At 42.1% G+C, this 20,000-nt stretch overlaps 2 protein-coding genes, 1 long non-coding RNA gene and 1 other non-coding gene across 5 annotated transcripts in view; 1 reads left to right on the forward strand and 3 right to left on the reverse strand.

The window, feature by feature from the left end:
* Positions 1-4,919, reverse strand: part of LOC143285412 (uncharacterized) — a 9,599-nt gene extending 4,680 nt beyond the window's left edge. For both annotated transcript variants that reach the window (XR_013055689.1, XM_076592666.1), the window contains exons 1-3: positions 4,599-4,919; positions 3,906-4,019; positions 774-885 (exon numbers count right to left, since the gene is read on the reverse strand). Coding sequence is in view for 1 of the 2 variants with exons in the window: in XM_076592666.1 (XP_076448781.1) it covers positions 774-885; positions 3,906-4,019; positions 4,599-4,733 (361 nt within the window). In the remaining variant the exon portion in view is untranslated. The remainder of the gene's footprint in view (positions 1-773; positions 886-3,905; positions 4,020-4,598) is intronic.
* Positions 1,516-1,708, reverse strand: LOC143286203 (U2 spliceosomal RNA). Its single transcript, XR_013055767.1, has one exon. It is a non-coding gene; the product is annotated as a U2 spliceosomal RNA (small nuclear RNA).
* A 3,243-nt stretch (positions 4,920-8,162) lies between the features above and the next one.
* LOC143285842 (uncharacterized) lies at positions 8,163-13,574 on the reverse strand. The gene is made up of 3 exons (XR_013055731.1): positions 13,450-13,574; positions 10,681-10,956; positions 8,163-8,385 (listed from the first exon to the last, which is right to left on the reverse strand). It is a non-coding gene; the product is annotated as an uncharacterized LOC143285842 (long non-coding RNA).
* Positions 13,575-18,901: 5,327 nt separating this feature from the next.
* The window catches only part of LOC143285843 (uncharacterized), an 8,896-nt gene continuing 7,797 nt past the window's right edge, over positions 18,902-20,000 (forward strand). Inside the window, exon 1 of the mRNA XM_076593277.1 lies at positions 18,902-19,056. Within this exon, the coding sequence (XP_076449392.1) occupies positions 18,937-19,056 (120 nt within the window). The 5' untranslated portion in view covers positions 18,902-18,936. The remainder of the gene's footprint in view (positions 19,057-20,000) is intronic.

The raw sequence follows: 20,000 nt of genomic DNA on the forward strand, positions 1-20,000 counted from the left end.
TTGCAGTTTATCTCAGTTTTGAAGGACTTTACTCAGGAAGGTGGATTGATTTCACAAATCATTTTGCCGTTTTGAAGACATTAATAAACTCAAACGTACAAGGCTTTCGGTAATGTTTAGATAAAAAAAATTTTTTTTTTCGCTATTTTGTATTTGTATTTCTTTTTTATCACAACAGATTTCTCTGTGTGAAATTCGGGCTGCTCTCCCCAGGGAGAGCGCGTCGCCATACTACAGCGCCACCCATTTTTTTTGTATTTTTTCCTGTGTGCAGTTTTATTTGTTTTTCCTATTGAAGTGGATTTTTCTACAGATTTTTTCCAGGAACAACCCTTTTGTTGCCGTGGGTTCTTTTACGTGCGCTAAGTGCATGCTGCACACGGGACCTCGGTTTATCGACTCATCCGAATGACTAGCTTCCAGACCACCACTCAAGGTCTAGTGGAGGGGGAGAAAATTTCTGGGGCTGTGCCGTGATTCGAACCAGCGCGCTCAGATTCTCTCGCTTCCTAGGCGGACGCGTTACCTCTAGGCCATCACTCTACACTTGATCTTAAGCGTACGTATACACAAGAAGGGGAGTTCATGCACAAGCAGGTCTGAACATATACTGACATGGGAGATCGGAAAAATCTCCACCTTTTACCCACCAGGCGCTGTTACCAATGTCCAACGTTTTAATCGCTCGACTACTGCGACCGTCACAAGAGAGAGAGAGAGAGAGAGAAAGAGAGAGAGAGAGTTTCTATCATCGTATCACTACATGTACTCACCATTTAGACTAACTATAGCATAATCAGGTTTGGGCGATCCTTCAAATTCCACTTTCACTCTGTAGGCACTCACGAACTCACTTTTCTCCACTCGTGTGATTGCAAACGGTATCTGAAAAAAAAACAATAGAGAGAAGAAAAGAAAAAGAAAACTCCAGCTGATCGCGTTTCGTTTGTGCTTATGATGGAGTTTTTTGTTCTCCGTTCCAAACGCCAGCAAAGAAAAAACACGCTTTTAGTTCCCCAGCTGTACACAAACCTAAAACTCACTGACTTTATCAATCTATTACAGATGCTCACATCTTTTTTTCTCTCTTTTTTATATATTAAAAAAAAAAAATTTACAAACAAATATTGAAACATTTAAACAGTCTCTCCATACCAATTTTTAGTGCTTCACCAGTACAAACCTGGAACTCACTGACTTTTCCAATCTTTTATTTAAAATTTATTTTTATTTTTATTTTTTTTACTGAAACATTCAAACAGTCTAATTCATGAAACAGGCTCCATTCCATACGCTTGCGTTTCTATGGATGACATCTACGTCTTCCTTTCCTTGCTCACACAAACGATAGGATTGATAACTGATAAAAAGGAGGGTCTAAGAAACGAGTTTATTAAAATGATCCCCACATTTTCGGCTTCATTGCCTTCTTTACAGACTGATGCACAGAAATTATAATTGGGGAGGAGAGCGACAGACAGACAGTGAGAGACAGACAGACAAACACACACACACACACACACACACACACACTGCAATACTGCAATACCAGGCCAACCCGTGGCGAAGGTGGAGAAGCCCCTGATACTTCGCCGAGGTTCAAAATTCAGTTTGATATCGTTGCCCCAGGGTAGGGGGGCGTGTCAGAAATTAAGCTGATAAGAACAGATACTACACTTTGATCTTAGCCAAAAGGCCGACAAAGGCTATATTCGACGGGCGCAATAGCCCAGTGGTTTAAGCGTTGGACTTTCAATATGAGGGTCCCGGGTTCGAATCACGGTAACGGCGCCTGGTGGGTAAAGGGTGGAGATTTTTCCGATCTCCCAGGTCAACATATGTGCAGACCTGCTAGTGCCTGGACCCCCTTCGTGTGTATGCGCATGCAGAAGATCAAATACGCACGTTAAAGATCCTGTAACCTATGTCAGTGTTCGGTGGGTTATGGAGACACGAAAATACCCAGCATGCATGAACCACGACAGAGGCATCGGTAAGTCGATGTTGGTCGTGTGACGGAAAGAAGAAGGCTAGAAGAAGCCTCAACTTATTAAAGATTGTTAGCAGGCAACACTGGGGTCAGGATTCCTCTGTACTTATCCACCTAGCAACATCGCTAGTACGCTCAAAGCTAACCTATGCACAAGAGGTATTCTTTTCTGCATGTTAAAGAAATTACAAAGTGTGGATAGTAAAGCATATAAGCTTGCTATTGGTGTTCCAGTTCATGCTTCAACTTTAAAAACATACACAGAAATTTAAGTATTACTCTTTGAAGAACAGATGAAACTTGCATCAGCTAAATATATCTAGAGAAGTACTACAGTTCAAAATTAAAATATTGCCGAGATCAGTTTGAAATCAAACCTTCATTTACCTAAAAGAGCACAGTCTATTCACTCCCTCACGACTATAGATACTTATACCTCTGCCATATTGAAAACATCAGGAGTGAACCCAAATCAAACAGCCCCTCGGTTATCATATACAATACCTGAATGGGAGATGAAAAACACAACATTTGACATTAATTACCTGGATTTAAAGACAGCTGAAGGCCCTGCTCTCCCTGCTGTTGTTAAATTTCACATTCTAGAAAATTACCCAAACCACATTAAAGTATATACAGATGGCTCAGTACTTTATAACAATCAGGCAGGGGCAGTATTTATAATTCCGTCATTAAAAGTAGAGAATTACTGTCATATCGGTAAAGAATTTTCAATATTCACAGCATAACTTATGGCTATATTAATAGGATTAAATCACTTACTAGATCTTCCCATTACCATATTTCAAGTGTTATTTTGTGTCCATTCTAAATCTGTATTACAAACATTAAAATCTTTTAATTTGAAGACAAGAGGAGAACTCGTAACAGAAATTCGTCATATAATTCATGTTTTGACCATCCGTGGTACAAAGATTAATTTTTGTGGGAAATGAGCGGGTACGGGTGGATCGTTGTGCGAAAAAAAAGCGCAATGAACATTTACAATGCCATAGAAATTCGTATTCCATATTCATTACAAGAAGGTTATTCTCTGCTGGAGAAAACTTGCTGGAACCATGTCAATAAACTAAAACAGGAGTCTGATCCTGACAGAGAAAATACTGACAATAGCTCGCGAAAAATTGATCGCATGTTTTCTTTTAAAAACGTCAGAAGGCTCATCAGTCTAATATACAGACTACGACTAGATGCCATAAAAACAAAATATACTTCAAATGTGACTTGCATTTGCGGCAATGAAATTACCCCCGTGCATATCATCTATAAATGTGAACAGTTAAAAACATACTTACCTATGTCATTTACAAAATCTGCAGTTCCATTTGCTTCCATTAAAATGTCTTCTATGATAATCAACATGTGTTTGAAATAGTTCCGAGTTTAATTTGGAGCCCAATTGGCTCTTTGCTGTGATTCTGCTAGTTGACTAGTTAGTTTAGTTTATTTCGTTTATATTCTTCTTCCCCCTTTTTTTTTTTGAATGTTAATTGAGGAGAGAGGAACAGGGAAAGTAGTAATGATTTAAGGCATAGGTGGGGTGGGGGAGATAATGGATTTTCGTCTAAAATCACAAATGTGAATAGACGTTAAGCAAAAGAACGAACGAACACACACACACACGCGCACACGCACGCACACACACACACACACACACACACACACACACACACACACACACACACACACACACACAAATATCATACACACGCAGACAGACACACGGACAGACAAGCACATAGACACAGATAGACACAGACAGACAGACAGACAGACAGACAGACAGACAGACAAACAAACACACACACACACACCGCACGGACGGACAGGCACACAGACAGACACGCAAACAGGCACACAGACCAGCCACCAGGGAACATATTTTGCCACCCACCTCGTCAGAATGGCCACTCAAGTGCCTTTCAATGTTGCGCAGGCGCTGATCGAGGTGGTCAAATTTCTGGTCAAGATCTCTGGACACATCCCCCACGGAAGACCCGTGTCGTTCCTGTAAACAACATCAGCACCAAAAAAACAACAACAAACAACAGCAGCAGCAGCAGCAACAACAACAAGAACAACAACTAGGCCACTACAAGAACAACAATAACAGCAGTAACTAACAACAACAATGACAGCAACAGCAGCAATAACAGCAGCAGCTAAGACGCAACAACAGCAATCGCAACAGCAGCAGCAACAGCAGCTGCAGCGACAACAAATAACTACAAACCAAACATTCGTTCAGTACTTTTTTTTCTTCTAATTTACATCATCCAATAATCGCGCACTTTTTTTTTCCACACCCCCCCCTTTCCCCCGGCACACACAGACACGGACACAGACACACACAAGATAGTGAGAAGATAAAAACAATGTATTTTTTAAAATATAAATAAGAACGTGAATAAAATGATATTTCATGAATATAACAATATAATTTGAATGAAATAATATAATCTTGAATAACACAATATGATATGATATAATATGATATGATATATATATATTTATATGGTATATATATTTGCGTTTCATGTCACGCAACACAATGCAGCAAAATAAACCTTTTTTTTTTTTTTTTTTACATGTACCGGTGACGCCAACTGTTGCTCCGTCTGTCTCTGTCTCCTAGATCTTGAGACAGCAAGCATCCTACAAGTACCAACATCACTGTGAGGATGCACATCCAGATGCGGTTGCTGGACACAAACCGCATCATGGCTGATGCAGAAGTAGGCAAATAGCAGCAAAAAACAAAAAACACACCACAAAACAAGACAAATAACAACCGAAGTTCCCAGATCTGGGGTCTTGGTTTGATGGTGAAGGTGGCTGTCTGTCCTGAAGTAAGGTGCCTCTAGCGCTGCGATGGGTGAGTCCTGGCTACTGGATATTCAGTGCCGGTCTCTTTTATACGTGACAAATGTGTGTGTTTTCCATGGTGTGAAGTCCTCTCGTCAATTGTTTCCCGTGTATTATTACTCTTGCTGTTGTCGTTATCAGTATATCACCATCATCATCATCATCATCATCATCATCATCATCCAGTCTAATTTTTTTTTTTCCTGCAAAATGATAGCTAGCGCGTGGATTGTTTCACAAAAACTGCATCATTTCGTACTTTGCATAGGAGTCATGACATGTAATGGACCAAAATCGCAACCGTAATCGTTCACATCTAGATACTCGTTGTGGCGCAATCACAATTGGTAAACGCGTCCGGTGTTGCACTGCTGTTCAAGCCTATCCAGGGAAAGTATTCACTCCATTATTATTGTAGCGATAATTTGCGGGCCTGGATAGCAGTCGGGACAGGCAGGATGAAACTGTGGATGGTGGAGGATGGAGACTGGTTCGTGCGTGTGAGTGTGCAGAGGGGTGGGGTGAGGGGGTAGGGGGTTGCTGCCAAAGGTGGTTTTTTTGTTTTTTGTTTTTTTTTTTGGTGCTGCAGTAGCAGTAGAGGTAGTAGTAGTAGTAGTAGTAGTAGTAGTAGTAGTAGTAGTAGTAGTAGCTGTTCTTCTTGTTACAGTGTGTGTGTGTGTGTGTGTGTGTGTGTGTGTGTGTGTGTGTGTGTGTGTGTGTTTGGTGAAAGACAGAGGAATCGTGTTTAGAAATGATGTTTCTTCTTTTTTGTGTGTGTGTGTGTATTTTTTGTTCATTCGTTTGTCTCCTCAAAGTTTGTACAGTACACTTTCTACTGTTTTAAAGTTTTCATTTCCATTTTTTTTTTAGACAAGGCCGTTTCCATTTACAATATGCTTTCATCATTCTTCAGACCTATGGTTCGAGCTAGGTATGAAGACTCAAATAATGTGCGTGCGGTAGAATGCGAGTGAAAAATGATTATATTGTATTGAATTTTATTGTAGTGCATCGCACATTGCGTCGCATTGTATTGTTTCACATTGTATTGCATTGCACTATGTTGTGTTGTGTTTTTGTCACAACATATTTCTATGTGTTAAAGGCTGCTCTTCCTGGAAGAGCGCGTAGTCACAGTACAGTCCTATCTGAAGATGTGTTTGATTATTAATCGAAATGGAAATTTTTCTGGAGCATTATGCCAGGGACAACCAGTTCTGTTGCCAGTAGTTATTTCAAGGAAGTCAAGTGCAAGCTGCACTCGGGATCTTGGGTTTAACTCACTCAGTACGGCCAGTCCTCTCTTCTCCTCTACACAGACCCCTCGGATGTCCAGTGGGTGCCTGAATGACCCAACCTTTAGCTTCCGTCGTCAGAATAATATTGTGGTATTCTTTGTCAATATTCACGAGCCGTCCGCTTGCAATATTTTGATGATGGTAATTGGGCTGAAACGCTGTTAACGTCGTCTCTTTCGCCGTTCGTATGGAAAGAGTTAAAGTCACATCTGGATGACTAGCACTCAAACCACTCCATGCCCAGTGGAAGGGGTGGGGAGAGAAATAAATCCCTGTTCGTATATATGGGACTCAATCCCTGTTCGTATGTGGGACTATATCCCTGGTCGTATGTGGGACTTTATCAATGTTCGTATGTGGGACTATATCCCTGGTCGTATGTGGGACTCTATCCCTGTTCGTATGTGGGACTATATCCCTGGTCGTATGTGGGACTTTATCAATGTTCGTATGTGGGACTATATCCCTGGTCGTATGTGGGACTCTATCCCTGTTCGTATGTGGGACTATATCCCTGGTCGTATGTGGGACTTTATCAATGTTCGTATGTGGGACTATATCCCTGTTCGTATGTGGGACTCTATCCCTGTTCGTATGTGGGACTATATCCCTGGTCGTATGTGGGACTTTATCAATGTTCGTATGTGGGACTATATCCCTGTTCGTATGTGGGACTATATCCCTGGTCGTATGTGGGACTATATCCCTGGTCGTAAGTAGGATTCAATTCCTGTTCGTATATCCGTGTTCGTATGTGGGACTCACTTCCTGTTCGTATGTGCGACTCTATCCTTGGTCGTATGTGGGACTCAGTTTCTGTATGTGGGACTCTATCCCTGGTCGTATGTGGGACTCAGTTTCTGTATGTGGGACTCTATCCCTGGTCGTATGTGGGACTCAGTTTCTGTATGTGGGACTCTATCCCTGTTCGTATGTGGGACTCAGTTTCTGTATGTGGGACTCTATCCCTGTTCGTATGTGGGACTCTAACCCGTGGGCTCCCGCTTTCGAGTTTGTCGCATCGCCACGAAAGCCACAACTCTCTCTATGACATCACTGTAAGGGACAATTGGTGACTAAGGAAGGAACAGTTTCAGTTTCAGTTTCAGTGGCTCAAGGAGGCGTCACTGCGTTCGGACAAATCCATATACGCTACACCACATCTGCTAAGGAAGGACAGGTCAGAACTCAGTCTTCTTTGCTGCGCCTCATATCTGGAACGACCTTCCCCTCATCATATTCGTGCGTCTGATTCTATCTCTGCCTTTCGCTCTAAACCAAACACTCATCTGTCTCTCTCTCTCTCTCTCTCTCTCTCTCTCTCTCTCTGTCTCTTTTTAAACCTATATGTAAGCGTTCTCAGCTTCCTTCTTCTCCAACATCATCCATGTCCGCTCACTTTGGATGCACGACGAATGAGAGAAGGGAGAGTAGGGAGAGGGTGGGAGGCTGGTGAGGGAGGGGTTTTGAGAAAGAGTGGTCCTGAGGGAATAATGTAATGATTTTGTTACTTTTCTTTCATGTAAAGCGCCCTAGACTTTGAGAGAGAAAGGGCGCTTTATAAACGCACATTATTTTTGTCATTGTTTTTATTGGCTGTGCTCAGAGCCATGTACACACACACACACAACACACACACACACACACACACACACACACGTACACTGACATACACACAGAGATAGAGATAGAGACACAGAGAGAGAGAGAGAGAGAGAGAGAGAGAGAGAGAGAGAGAGAGAGAGCACAAGCGCATGCACACCCACTCAACATGCACATATATGCCCTCGAATGCACGCACGTACACCCACCAAATCGAACATGCACGCGCACACACACACACACACACACACACACACACACACACACACACACACACATCATTCTATCATTTACCAGTGAAAAGACGTTAAGCTAAAGAAAGAAACACACACACACACACACACACACACACACACACACACACACACACAGACTTGACATCGTCATTCTCTCGTAATGAGATCTTTATTTCTTTCCCTTTGCATTTCTTCACATGTCACACAACACTAGAGCTAGACAGTAGGCCTACACACACAGTCCGCAGCAACACAATATCCTCTTTGCACCAGGTAGGGAACTAGCTAATATCCCCTCTCTGTCCAAAGGCACAAGAATTGTCGTGCATCGACAGACCAGTAAACAGGTTCCCATGGTTGTGGTTGTAAAACCCTGTAAACAAAAAAGTGGAAAACATGCTTATTTTACGCATTTGTATTTCTTTTTATCACAACAGATTTCTCTGTTTCCAGGGAGAGCGCGTCGCTACACTACAGCGCCACCCATTATTTTTTTGTATTTTTTCCTGTGTGCAGTTTTGTTTGTTTTTTCATATCGAAGTAGATTTTTCTACAGAATTTTGCCAGGAACAACCCTTTTGTTGCCGTGGGTTCTTTTACGTGCGCTAAGTGCATACTGCACACGGGACCTCGGTTTATCGTCTCATCCGAATGACTAGCGTCCATACCACCACTCAAGGTCTAGTGGAGGGGGAGAAAATATCGGCGGCTGAGCCGTGATTCGAACCAACGCTCTCAGATTCTCTCGCTTCCTAGGCGGAGCGTTACCTCTAGGCCATCACTCCACTCCGAATGTTACGTCTTCAGAAACCAGGCAGGACAGTGTGACGTTTGTCCTCACAACAAACGTTTCAGAAAGGAGGCGATTACAGCTACTGTTTTTCTTCCCTTTGCAACAACAACAACAACAACAAAGAAAGTTCTGTTCATTGACAAGCTTAGGAAATCAACAAGTGTCCCAACAGTCTGCAGAAAAGGTGCTGATAGCGATGTTTTGGTGGTGGTGTTTTGTGTGTGTGTGTGTGTGTGTGTGTGTGTGTGTGTGTGTGTGTGTGTGTGTGTGTGTGTGTGTGTGTGTTTTTCCCCTTTGCAAAGAAGTTCTATTCTTTTACAAGCAAAGAAGACTGTGAGATTTCTCAGAGATGTTGAACGAGAAATGGAAAGAATCACTGATCACTGGTGACAACGGCTGTATTGAAATCAATGTCCCAGGGGCCGAGGAACAAGAAAAAACAAACAAACAAACAAAAACAAACAACCCCCCCAAAAAAAACAACAACAAACAAACGAACAAAAAACCAAAAAAACAAAACAAAACAAAAACAAACCCAGCCGCCGTGGCGAAGTGGTTAGCGTCGCGGACTGACGGCTGGGAGGACGCGGGTTCGAATCCCAGCGGAGGTGGGTTTTTCGGCCCGTGGCCGGCTCCTACCCAGAGTTGAGTGTGCTGTGGGCTTAAATGGGGAGACTGGGACCACACAGTCGAGTGTCATCCACTTCAAGGATGCGTCTTTGGGTGTGTTGCTCTAATTACCTGACCAACACTGCAAGTGTCTGTATATCTCGGGCCTGGTTAACGCCGGGATATCATTATGACAGGAAGCGTAGAGTACAGCCTTGTCACGCAGTCCCAAACCAAAATGGACCTCCATAGCAATATCGTCATCATCATCGTCATCCTCCTCCTCCTTCATCGTCATCAATATAAAAACAAAATAGTCTCAAAGTCTGTGGCCTTTCATGCCCTGCTCTCATGGTGACCTCAGTTTCGATGCCCCTCCACTTCCGTGCTTGGGGTGAGTCCTGTCAATGTCGTCAGTGTCGGCAGATTCATGGGGGGCTGTTGTTTGAGGGACGTGGTGGCGGTCTCCACTCTGGGAGAGACGCTCACTCAGTCTGGCTCCGCGACTAAGCCATTATTGTCGTTAGTAGGGGGCTTAGTAGGTGGTGTCCTAAGTACGTTAAAACAGAACAGGCACCACTGAACACCACCGAAGTGACTCAGCAGCAGTGCAGGGTCTCCTCTGGTGTGTGGCCTCCAGGCGACCTAACATCGATGGTTCCCTGTGGACTGCCGACGCTGGAACTGCGACGGACGAACCCGGGTGTGGCCGTGTACGGGGGAATCTAAATGAGCGGCGTGGGAGTAATGCCACTGAAACGGTGCAGATGATGGGGCAGCAAAAAAAACCCAAACAAACAAAAAAAAATCAAACAAACCCAAACTCCCCCTAAGACAAACAAGCAATCAAACAAAAAAGTAACAAAAGTCAAGTACAGATGTAAATTATATAAAACACGAACGAACAAAAGCAAATACCAGTATAATTTTTTTTTGGGGGGGGGGGGAGGGGGGGGGGAATCTCGTTTGGGAAATGGGTACACATTTCAAATACAAATGTCGAAAAAGAAATCATAAAATGCATTCTAAAGGACATGCACTGCATTTGAAAGAGAGAGAGAGAGAGAGAGAGAGAGAGAGAGAGAGAGAGAGAGAGAGAGAAGATGGTTTTGAGTACCAATATATGTGTATATGTTGCGTTGTGTGTGTATGTGCCCGGCGGTGTGCATGCGTGCGTGCGTGCGTGCGTGCGTGCGTGTGTGTGTGTGTTAGAAAGATTAAATGCCTCACACCCCAAAACAATACCAACAACAGATATACACTCACCAAAACAAAATCAGCCGTAGAATTTTCCCAGTCCCATTCCGTAGCCCATACCGTAGCCAAGTCCGAGCTTGCCCATGCCGTAGCCCATACCGTAGCCTCCGTAGAAGGGCATGTAGCCCATACCCATGCCATAGCCCATCCCGTAGCCCAGACCCATGCCGTAGCCCAGACCGCCATAGCCAAGCCCCCATCCCATGCCATAGCCCAGAGCTTGTGTGGACTCCGCGGCCACGAGCACCAAGAGAACGAGGACTGCTGCCTTGTACATGATGGGATCTGAAGGAACACACACACACACACACACACACACACACACACACACACACACACACAGAGTCAAACACACACACACACACACACACACACACACACACACACACACACACACACACACACATTATAATAACGCAATGAAGTGTGGAAGGGAACGTTGGCCTTTATCATGATTATGTGGTTTCAGTTGACACTTACTGGGCAGTTTCAAACAATTTCAGACAGTTAATAATGGACAATGCACATTGAAGTCACTGCACTGAAGGAACTAGACCTGATGCGCAAATTAGGCAAACAAGAGACACTTAGGCTACATCTCAACATAATGACGGAGGAGAGAAAAACAAAATAAATGCAAGTAAACAACTCTTCTGACATAAAAAAAAGAGTTTAAATCACACACACACACACACACACACACACACACACACACACACACACACACACACACACACACACAATTGTTGATAAACATGAACAAAGTTTTCACAATAAAAAGCAGACTGCATGATTGATATCTGAATGGAAACTGAACTGTTTCAAGACAAACTTTAGTACATAAAAAGTGTTTCCTGTATGTATGGTAATCCTGTAACAAGTGATCACATATTTACTTGCGGCATGTTAAAATATCATATATCTTCACAAGCATCTTTTACGGTGCAAGAAATCTTGGACTCTTAACTTTTATTCTTCGATTAAAAAAAAAAAAAAAAATCATTGTCAGATAATCCAGTTGGGTTGTTGATATAACCGTTTGTTTTCTTCTTCTTCTTCTTTTTTTACGCCTATATGTCTTAGAAAGTTATTCCTTTAGCCAGATAGTTGTTAAATTACTACTGTGAATAGCATTGTTTTCATCCCTTTCCGCTTTTTCCCCTGTGTCTAACATCACTTACTTACTGTGAATAGACAGTAAATGAAATTGAACACACACACACACACACACACACACACACACACACACACACACACACACACACACACACTACATATATTGAAAGTCTTCGGATTGTAACATTTTTTCCCCGTTAAGATCGAAAACACCATTAAACTCTGGATCACTTGCCATTTGAGATGACAGTTCACTGTCAGCGCCGACAGTTCTCAAGAGTCCGCACAGGACGAAAGTACAGTCAGCAGTCATACCAGGCATACAACTGGCTCTCAACCAAAAGAGTAGTAGTAGTAGTAGTAGTAGTAGTAGTAGTATAGGGACTGGCAAGTCATCTGCCTAGACCTCTCGGCCTTTTTATGTTCCCATCGAATCTTCATCTTCACTTCTTCCATTTTATTTATTTTATTTATTTTCTTCTTTTGTTTGTTGTTGTTGGGCGGGGTACGCAAGTACACTTCTGCAAGAAACTTTGTTTTAATCTTCATAGTAAAAAAACAACAACCAACCAACATTCTTTTAAGATGGTGTTGGTGTCAAGGAGATTTTTGAACGTGTTAGTATTTTGTGCAAGTTTAACTTCGGTTGGTAGTGCATTCCATGTTTGTGCAATTCGGTTAGCCAATGAATTTTTTCTAATGTTGGTGTTGCAGTGTTCTCAACAAATTTTCTTTACTGAGTTCCTTGTACTATCATAGTCCGACATTCTAAAGATATGTCTTGCATTTACATCATTAATATGTTATTTAATATCTTATAAGTTTCAATCAAATCTGTTCTTACTCTTCTATCTTTTAGTGAATGTAGATTTAAGAATGTAAGTCTTTGTTGATAACTCATATTCTTGCATTCTTTTAATACTTATTTCGTTGCTCTTCTTTGGACCCTTTCTATTGCTATAGATTGTCTCTTAAGGTATAGGTGCCACACAATATTAGGCCTACCATATTCTACATGCGATCTAACTAATGCTTTATATAGATTGAGAAATATATCTTTATCCAAGTAATTGAAGGTTCTCTTAATTACACCAATCATTTGATTGGCTTTATTTATAATATTATCTATATGTGTATCAAAGGATAGTTTATTGTCAAACATTATTCCTAGGTCTTTCTCACAATGGCATTTCTCAATATTCTGTGTCGTGTTTTCTATTTTCATATGGTAATTGTCATTTGGATTTTTTTCCCCTATGTGCATTACTTTACACTTTGAAACATTAAGATAAAGGTTCCATTTGTCAGAGCCCCCAAAATTGCAGTCTTTGAAGGGATTCCATTTTACATGCGATGAAAGGGCGTTGTGACTGTCCGATGTCGATGTAAAACATGAGATAAAAGAGAGACAGCGTAACGTAAGCTTATCGAGCCACAGGCTTTTCTTCAGTCAAAGGTTTCTTTATCATGACGCGAATCAAAATGACGACACGAAATCAAAATGACGTCACTAGGTTTCTGAGTGGCGTGTTCCATCTATGCTGCCTGGAAGACCGCTGCAGTTATTCTTTGGTGTGTTGAGTCCATGTGTGTGCGTGCGTGTGTGTGTGTGTGTTATACCAGCAAAGCAAAACAAAACAAAACACTGATGCCCCTACTCACAGTTTCTGGGCTGTGCACTGGTCAGGGTGAGAGTGTCCAGATGAAGGAAGAGGACAGCTGTGGTACACTGGACCCACTGGACATCACTTCTTATATAGTGACCGGCACCCCCGTCCTTACTTCCTCTTTTCACGTCGCTCATCAGAAAGGGGCAATAATCGTGACGTGTTAATGAGCAGTGGGTTTACATCACTGGTAGGTATGATGGCATCCTTGACTGATGATGTTTGGGCCTTGGGCCTTACATGTCCGGTCACTTTAATGTGAATTTCGCGGGCGGAGGTAAGTTGTGACGGTGTGTGTGTGTGTGTGTGTGTGTGTGTGTGTGTGTGTGTGTGTGTGTGTGCGCGCGCTTGTGTGTGTGTGTGTGTGTGTGTATGTGTAGTTCCGTTTAAAGTCTTTAAAGTAAGTCTCTTCACTATTTAGTGATATTAGACGAGGCAGGGGGAAAAAAAAGGGTGGTGGGGGTGGTGGAGGGGGAGTGGGGAGATGGGGGTCGCGGGGAAGGGAGGAGGGGGCCTTATGTGCGCAAGGGAGACGAGGCGTGGAGTACATGAGAAGAGGTGGTGGGATGACTATAGTGAGTAGTGGAAAACGAAGAGCTACGAAGGACTGTACTAACAGTGAATTATAACATGAACTGAACAATGAGTTAATCATCTATATAACAGTGAAAAGCATGCTTATGGTAACAAAAATCGAGATCAGTCAAAGGTAGATACCAACTGGACTTTGAATTAAACATTCAGAAATTTTTTGAAGTAATGAATAATTATCCAAAACATCCCCTGTGGACGAATATGTGTTTGGTTGAAACTGATCGGCTAGTTTTTGAAAGAACAGTTGTGTGTGTGTGTGAGTGTGTGTGTGTGTGTGTGTGTGTGTGTGTGTGTGTGTGTGTGTGTTCAATTTCATTTAATATATATCCACATTAAGTGTGTGTGTGTGTGTGTGTGTGTGTGTGTGTGTGTGTGTGTTCTTTCTTTAATTTAACGTCTTTTCATTTTGAGTGATATCAGACGTGTCATGTGTGTTTGTGTTTGTGTGTAGAAGATGAGAGTGTGGTGAGGATGGTACATAAAGAGTGATGTACAGAGAAACGATAAACTAGAACAACAGAATCAACAATTCGTAAATAATGTGTGAAACAGCAATTAACAACATAAACGAAAATAGAAACAGAATTAGATATCAGTGAGTCGCGTCATAGAAACACTCTTATTGGACTATGTAACAGGGAATCAGCAATCTTAACATCTGCCCCACATTGAAGACTGGCAGTTTGCAACATTCTGAAACTGACTGCTGAAAAAGTTCTTCAAAAGTATGGCTTGTGCTACCTCTTACTGCAAACTGTGATGTTGCAAGCTCTCGATATTTATCAAGTAGTAGAATTCTAGCTTATCTGAATGTTTCCCAATTTAATGTGTGACTTGGAACACCACGTGCAAGTTTATACGTTTTACAATCTAAACTTTGTGACCTTTTTAGTAGATATTCGGGACACTCAAGTGCTCTTCTTGACCATATATAAGTTTTGATCTGACAAGTGCTGTAGACAGTTGGAAAAAAAATCAGTGACAGATCCACTTTTGCCAGTTGATAAACATAATGATAAAAAAGACGATTAGTGTTTGTGAACATATTGTTGATGTGAGCGGTAATTGTATTACACCCGTAATCGGTAATCATTTATCTCACAGTTCAGATTTTCTCCAAAAGAACTCTGATGATCTATTCGATGAAGATGATCGTGAGAATGTTCAAGGCTGCATGACAAATGATCGGCATGATGCGTTTAACATGGGGGTAAACGGGAAACGGATATCGTTGCACTGGAATGTAAATGGCATCATTTCGAAATTCTTAGGTAAGGATTTTGTTTCATATGTTGTATCATTTGATTTTGTTGGGTTTTTTTTAAAACGTCTGTGGTAAAGTTGCAATCAATTGCTTTTAGAAATCACCTAGTCTCTTGTAAACCGTCTGTTCAATTGATGCCATTTACATTCCAGTGCAACGATATCCGTTTCCCGTTTACCCCCATGTTAAACGCATCATGCCGATCATTTGTCATGCAGCCTTGAACATTCTCACGATCATCTTCATTGAATAGATCATCAGAGTTCTTTTGGATAAAATCTGAACTGTGAGATAAATGATTACCGATTACGGGTGTAATACAATTATCGCTCACATCAACAATATGTTCACAAACACTAATCGTCTTTTTTATCGTTATGTTTATCAACTGGCAAAAGTGGATCTGTCACTGATTTTTTTTTCTCAAGGCCTGACTAAGCGCGTTGGGTTACGCTGCTGGTCGGGCATCTGCTTGGCAGATGTGGTGTAGCGTAAATGGATTTGACCGAACGCAGTGACGCCTCCTTGAGCTACTGATACTGATACTGATACCGTGCACACTGAGCCCCTTTTTCCCATGCACACTTGACACCGTGAGTGTGAGCACTGTAGTGTTTGGACCAAACGCCTTTCCAACCTGCTCATCCTGATCGCCAGTTCAACGGCACTCCTCTCCAGTCCTTCAGTTCCTTGACTGAAACAGAAGCCCATGAAATCCTGAAAGAAATGACAATAAAATCCTGTGAGTTCGATCCTATACCAGCCTCTGTCTTTTCCCAGAGTGTATCACAGATTCTCCCCACAATCACCAGCATTGTCAACTCTTCCCTTCTCACTGGACCTTTTCCATCCACTTTCAAAAATGCAATCGTCCGGTATCTTTTGAAGAAACCCAACCTTGTCTCAAACATTTTTGTAAACTATCGACCAGTTCCTTTCCTGTGCGTACTTCTTGAAAAAGCAGCTCAACAACCACCTTTGTTTCAACGATCTCCTGTATCTTTTTCAGCCTGCCTGTCGTGCTGACCACAGCACCGAAACCACTCTCTTCTACATCCTGAATAATCTACTGCTAGCATCCGACTCAGGAAAAACCCATTTGTTGCAAATGAAAAAAAGTTAAATCGCACAGTAACAGTTATAGCTCAAGCAAAAAACACAAAAACAAACAACAATACTGTTCATTTTGCACCAGAGATGTTGCTGACCATAAAGATTCTAAAAAAAAAAAAGTCGGGAAAAGAATAGCAGACATGAAAAATGAAATTAAACTGCCTGTTTATCCAATAACAATAGATGACAAAAACAAAACTGTTTTGGACATCGAAAAAGCGAAAATATTTGTAGATATGTTTTCTGAGAATAGCAAAACAAAGGGACTACCTCCTCATAGTAAAACGTATTGAGATTGACCAAAGAATTTATATTTTGAACCAAATCCACAAAATGATCTTTGCATTAATTCTTCAATAAAGATGGCAGAGCTGGAAAATGTCATATCTGCAACTGACAACAAGAAGCGTTCTGTTGGTCTTGACGCAATTAGTATCCAGATGTTAAAATATTGACCCGAAAAATATATTGTTTTCTTGCATAAAATTATTCAGGGATGTTGGGATAATGGTACGATACCGCAGTTATGGAAACATTCCATAATTATTCCAATTCTGAAAGCAGGAAAACCCCAAAGTGATAAAAATAGCTATCGACCCATTTCAGTAACGTCCCATACTGGAAAAATATTAGAAAAAAAATGTTTTAGATAGATTGCTGTACTACAGTGGAAAAAAAGAAATCATACCTGTAAACTAAGCAGGGTTTAGAAAAAGAAGATCTGTGAATACCATCGAAGTAGATGACCAGTGATGTCTTCCTATCCAGTCACTCTCACCCGCCCCTTCCTACTCTCACCCCCCTCCCACCCCTCCCCCCACAACCCCGCCTCTGCCTCACCTCACCCCAACACAACGGCCATAGGTAGATATATAATGAAGGGAATTATTGTCTATAATCAACCAGCCATTTTGTCCAGATTAGTCTCTCAGAGAACACGCAGTGATCAACTCAACATGCACGAACCATGACCATTCCTTACATTTTTTTTGTTGTTGTGGTCTTCACTGTATGCCCCCCTCCCAAGCGAAGAATACGCACGGCTGTTTTTTTCTAAGTCGAATCCTGCATTAAGAGAAATCAATATTATTGGGCGGATTATCTTTTAGCTAACAAACAGCGCAAAATCCAGTAACACACGTGAAGCATGCACTTAGCGCGCGAATAGTTCCCACGGCAACAAAAGGGTTGTCCCTGGCAAAATTATGTCGAATACACTACACTACACTACAATACAATACAATACAATACTCTAGTCCAGTTTATCGCTAGAGGATCTCTAATAACACTCATCGGAAAGGGCACCAATTGACAACTCCACCCCCATTCCCCGACCACCTGTCTTCCATTCTTCCATACCCCCCAAAAAAACAACATCAAACAAACAAGAAACATGCAAGTGTGTGTGTGTGTGTGTGTGTGTGTGTGTGTGTGTGTGTGTGTGTGTGTGTGTGTGTGTGTGTGTGTGTGTGTGTGTGTGTGAAAGCAAACTTATAGAATATACTCAATAAAAATGCATTGTACTGGACTGGAGAATCATTCTACAATGGACAGAAATAGTCGACGTCCGAAAGTCCTCGGCCTCCAAATGTGGATCATATCCTTTGCATGGCATGTACACGGGTCCTATTAACACACATGTATCATTGGAGTGATGGAGTGATGGCCTGGAGGTAACGCGTCCCCCCTTGGAAGCGAGAAAATCTGAGCGCGCTGGTTCGAATCACGGCTCAGCCGCCGATATTTTCTCCTCTTCCACTAGACCTTGAGTGGTGGTCTGGACGCTAGTCATTCGGATGAGACGATAAACCGAGGTCCCGTGTGCAGCATACACTTGGCGCACGTGAAAGAACCCACGGCAACAAAAGGGTTGTTCCTGGCAAAATTCTGTCGAAAAATCCACTTCGATAGGAAAAACAAATAAAACTGCACGTAGGAAAAAAAATTACAAAAAGGGTGGTGCTGTAGTGTAGCGACGCGCTCTCCCTGGGGAGAGCAGCCCGAATTTCACACAGAGAAATCTCTGTGATGAAATGAAATACAAATACAAATTTTCATGTGGTTTAATTTACCATCATTCTGTTATCATGAGGTATTTCTCTGATTTTTTTTTTGTCTTGATTATTCTTTGTGCTTCGTTTGTGCATATCTATGTTGAATTATTTCCTGTTCTGTTGTTATATGAACATGAATTGAAGAAGGAAAAAAAGAACATGCAAGGAAAAATGAACTGAAGGAAGAAAAGAATATATCTTACAGGGTAAAAAAAAAAGAAAGAAGAAATCTTTGTCTCATGAATGAATACACCAGGCCAGGGGGCAGTCTGAGAAGGGGAGGCATTATTCCAATAGGCCCACGTCACAAGCCAACCTACCCAAGCTGAAAGCAGTTCTGGACAGCTATTACGGACCGGATATAAAGTGACATTCAGCGTTGGTGGCCGAGCAGAACCAGATTTCTCCCAGCTGAACTGCAGTACATTGCTGTTGTCGAGGTCCGCCGGTAGCAGCCATGAAAGGGTTACTGTTCACAGGAGGCATTCCACTGTTGGTTTTGTTGGCAAGCTGCACGCTGTCTCAGGATGTAAATCTCGGTGATGACGCCATAAATTCCTTCGGGGACAAAGATAATGTTCGTTCGTTTATTTATTTATAGTCTGTTCATCTAAGATGAAGATATTAGACTGAAAATAAATGATATTATTATTATCATTATTATTTGGATTATTATCATTTCTATCATAATGATGATTTTTATTATTAATTAGAAATCGACATTTCTGTATATTCGAATGAAAAGGGGGGCGGTTGAGGTGGAGGGGAGGGGGGGGAGGGGGGGGGGGAAGAGAAGAGAATGTGGAAAAGATAGAGTACAAAATGTAAAATGGAGAGGGTGGGTGTCAGTGACTGGAGAAAGAAAAAAACATAATATTGGAAGGGGGTGTGTGAGAGGCGGGACGGGGGAAGCAAGATTAGGACAAACAATTAATCAATAAACAAATATTGTATGCACTACTTTTGTAGATTATTATTTGAAAAGAGGTTCATATGGGGACCTACAATAGACTGAGGGAGTCTCCCATCAGGCCGACGGATGAGTAGGCAGGCAGGCTTATCTGTCGGTGTGTGTCTTCATGTGGGAGAAGAGACCGATCTGGATGCGCAGCACTTCCCACAGGTGTTGCAAGGGAAAAATTCTCCAGAAGTTGAGCCCTGCTTCCTTCGCTCACGCTTCTCCTTAATGGCCAGCGTTCTCTTGTTTTCAAACGTCTTTATACCACTAGAGCACAGCATCCTCCAGCGAGAGCGGTCAAGGGCATCAGTTTCCCAGGAAGCGATGCCTATGTCACGGGCTTTGAGGTATGTCTTCAAGGTGTCCTTGAAGCGCTTGCAGGGTCTTCCAAGTTCACGGTGGCCTTCCTTCAGCTGGCCATACAAAAGCATCTTCGGGATCCTGGTGTCTGTCATACGGACAACGTGTCCTGTCCAGCGTAGCTGGCACTGAATTAGCAGGCTTTCGATGCTGGACAGGCCGCTCCGCTCTAGGACCTTGAGGTTGGAGACCCTGTCTTGCCA

The sequence above is a fragment of the Babylonia areolata genome, chromosome 9 (assembly GCF_041734735.1).
Source record: "Babylonia areolata isolate BAREFJ2019XMU chromosome 9, ASM4173473v1, whole genome shotgun sequence".
Classification (NCBI taxonomy): domain Eukaryota; kingdom Metazoa; phylum Mollusca; class Gastropoda; order Neogastropoda; family Buccinidae; genus Babylonia; species Babylonia areolata.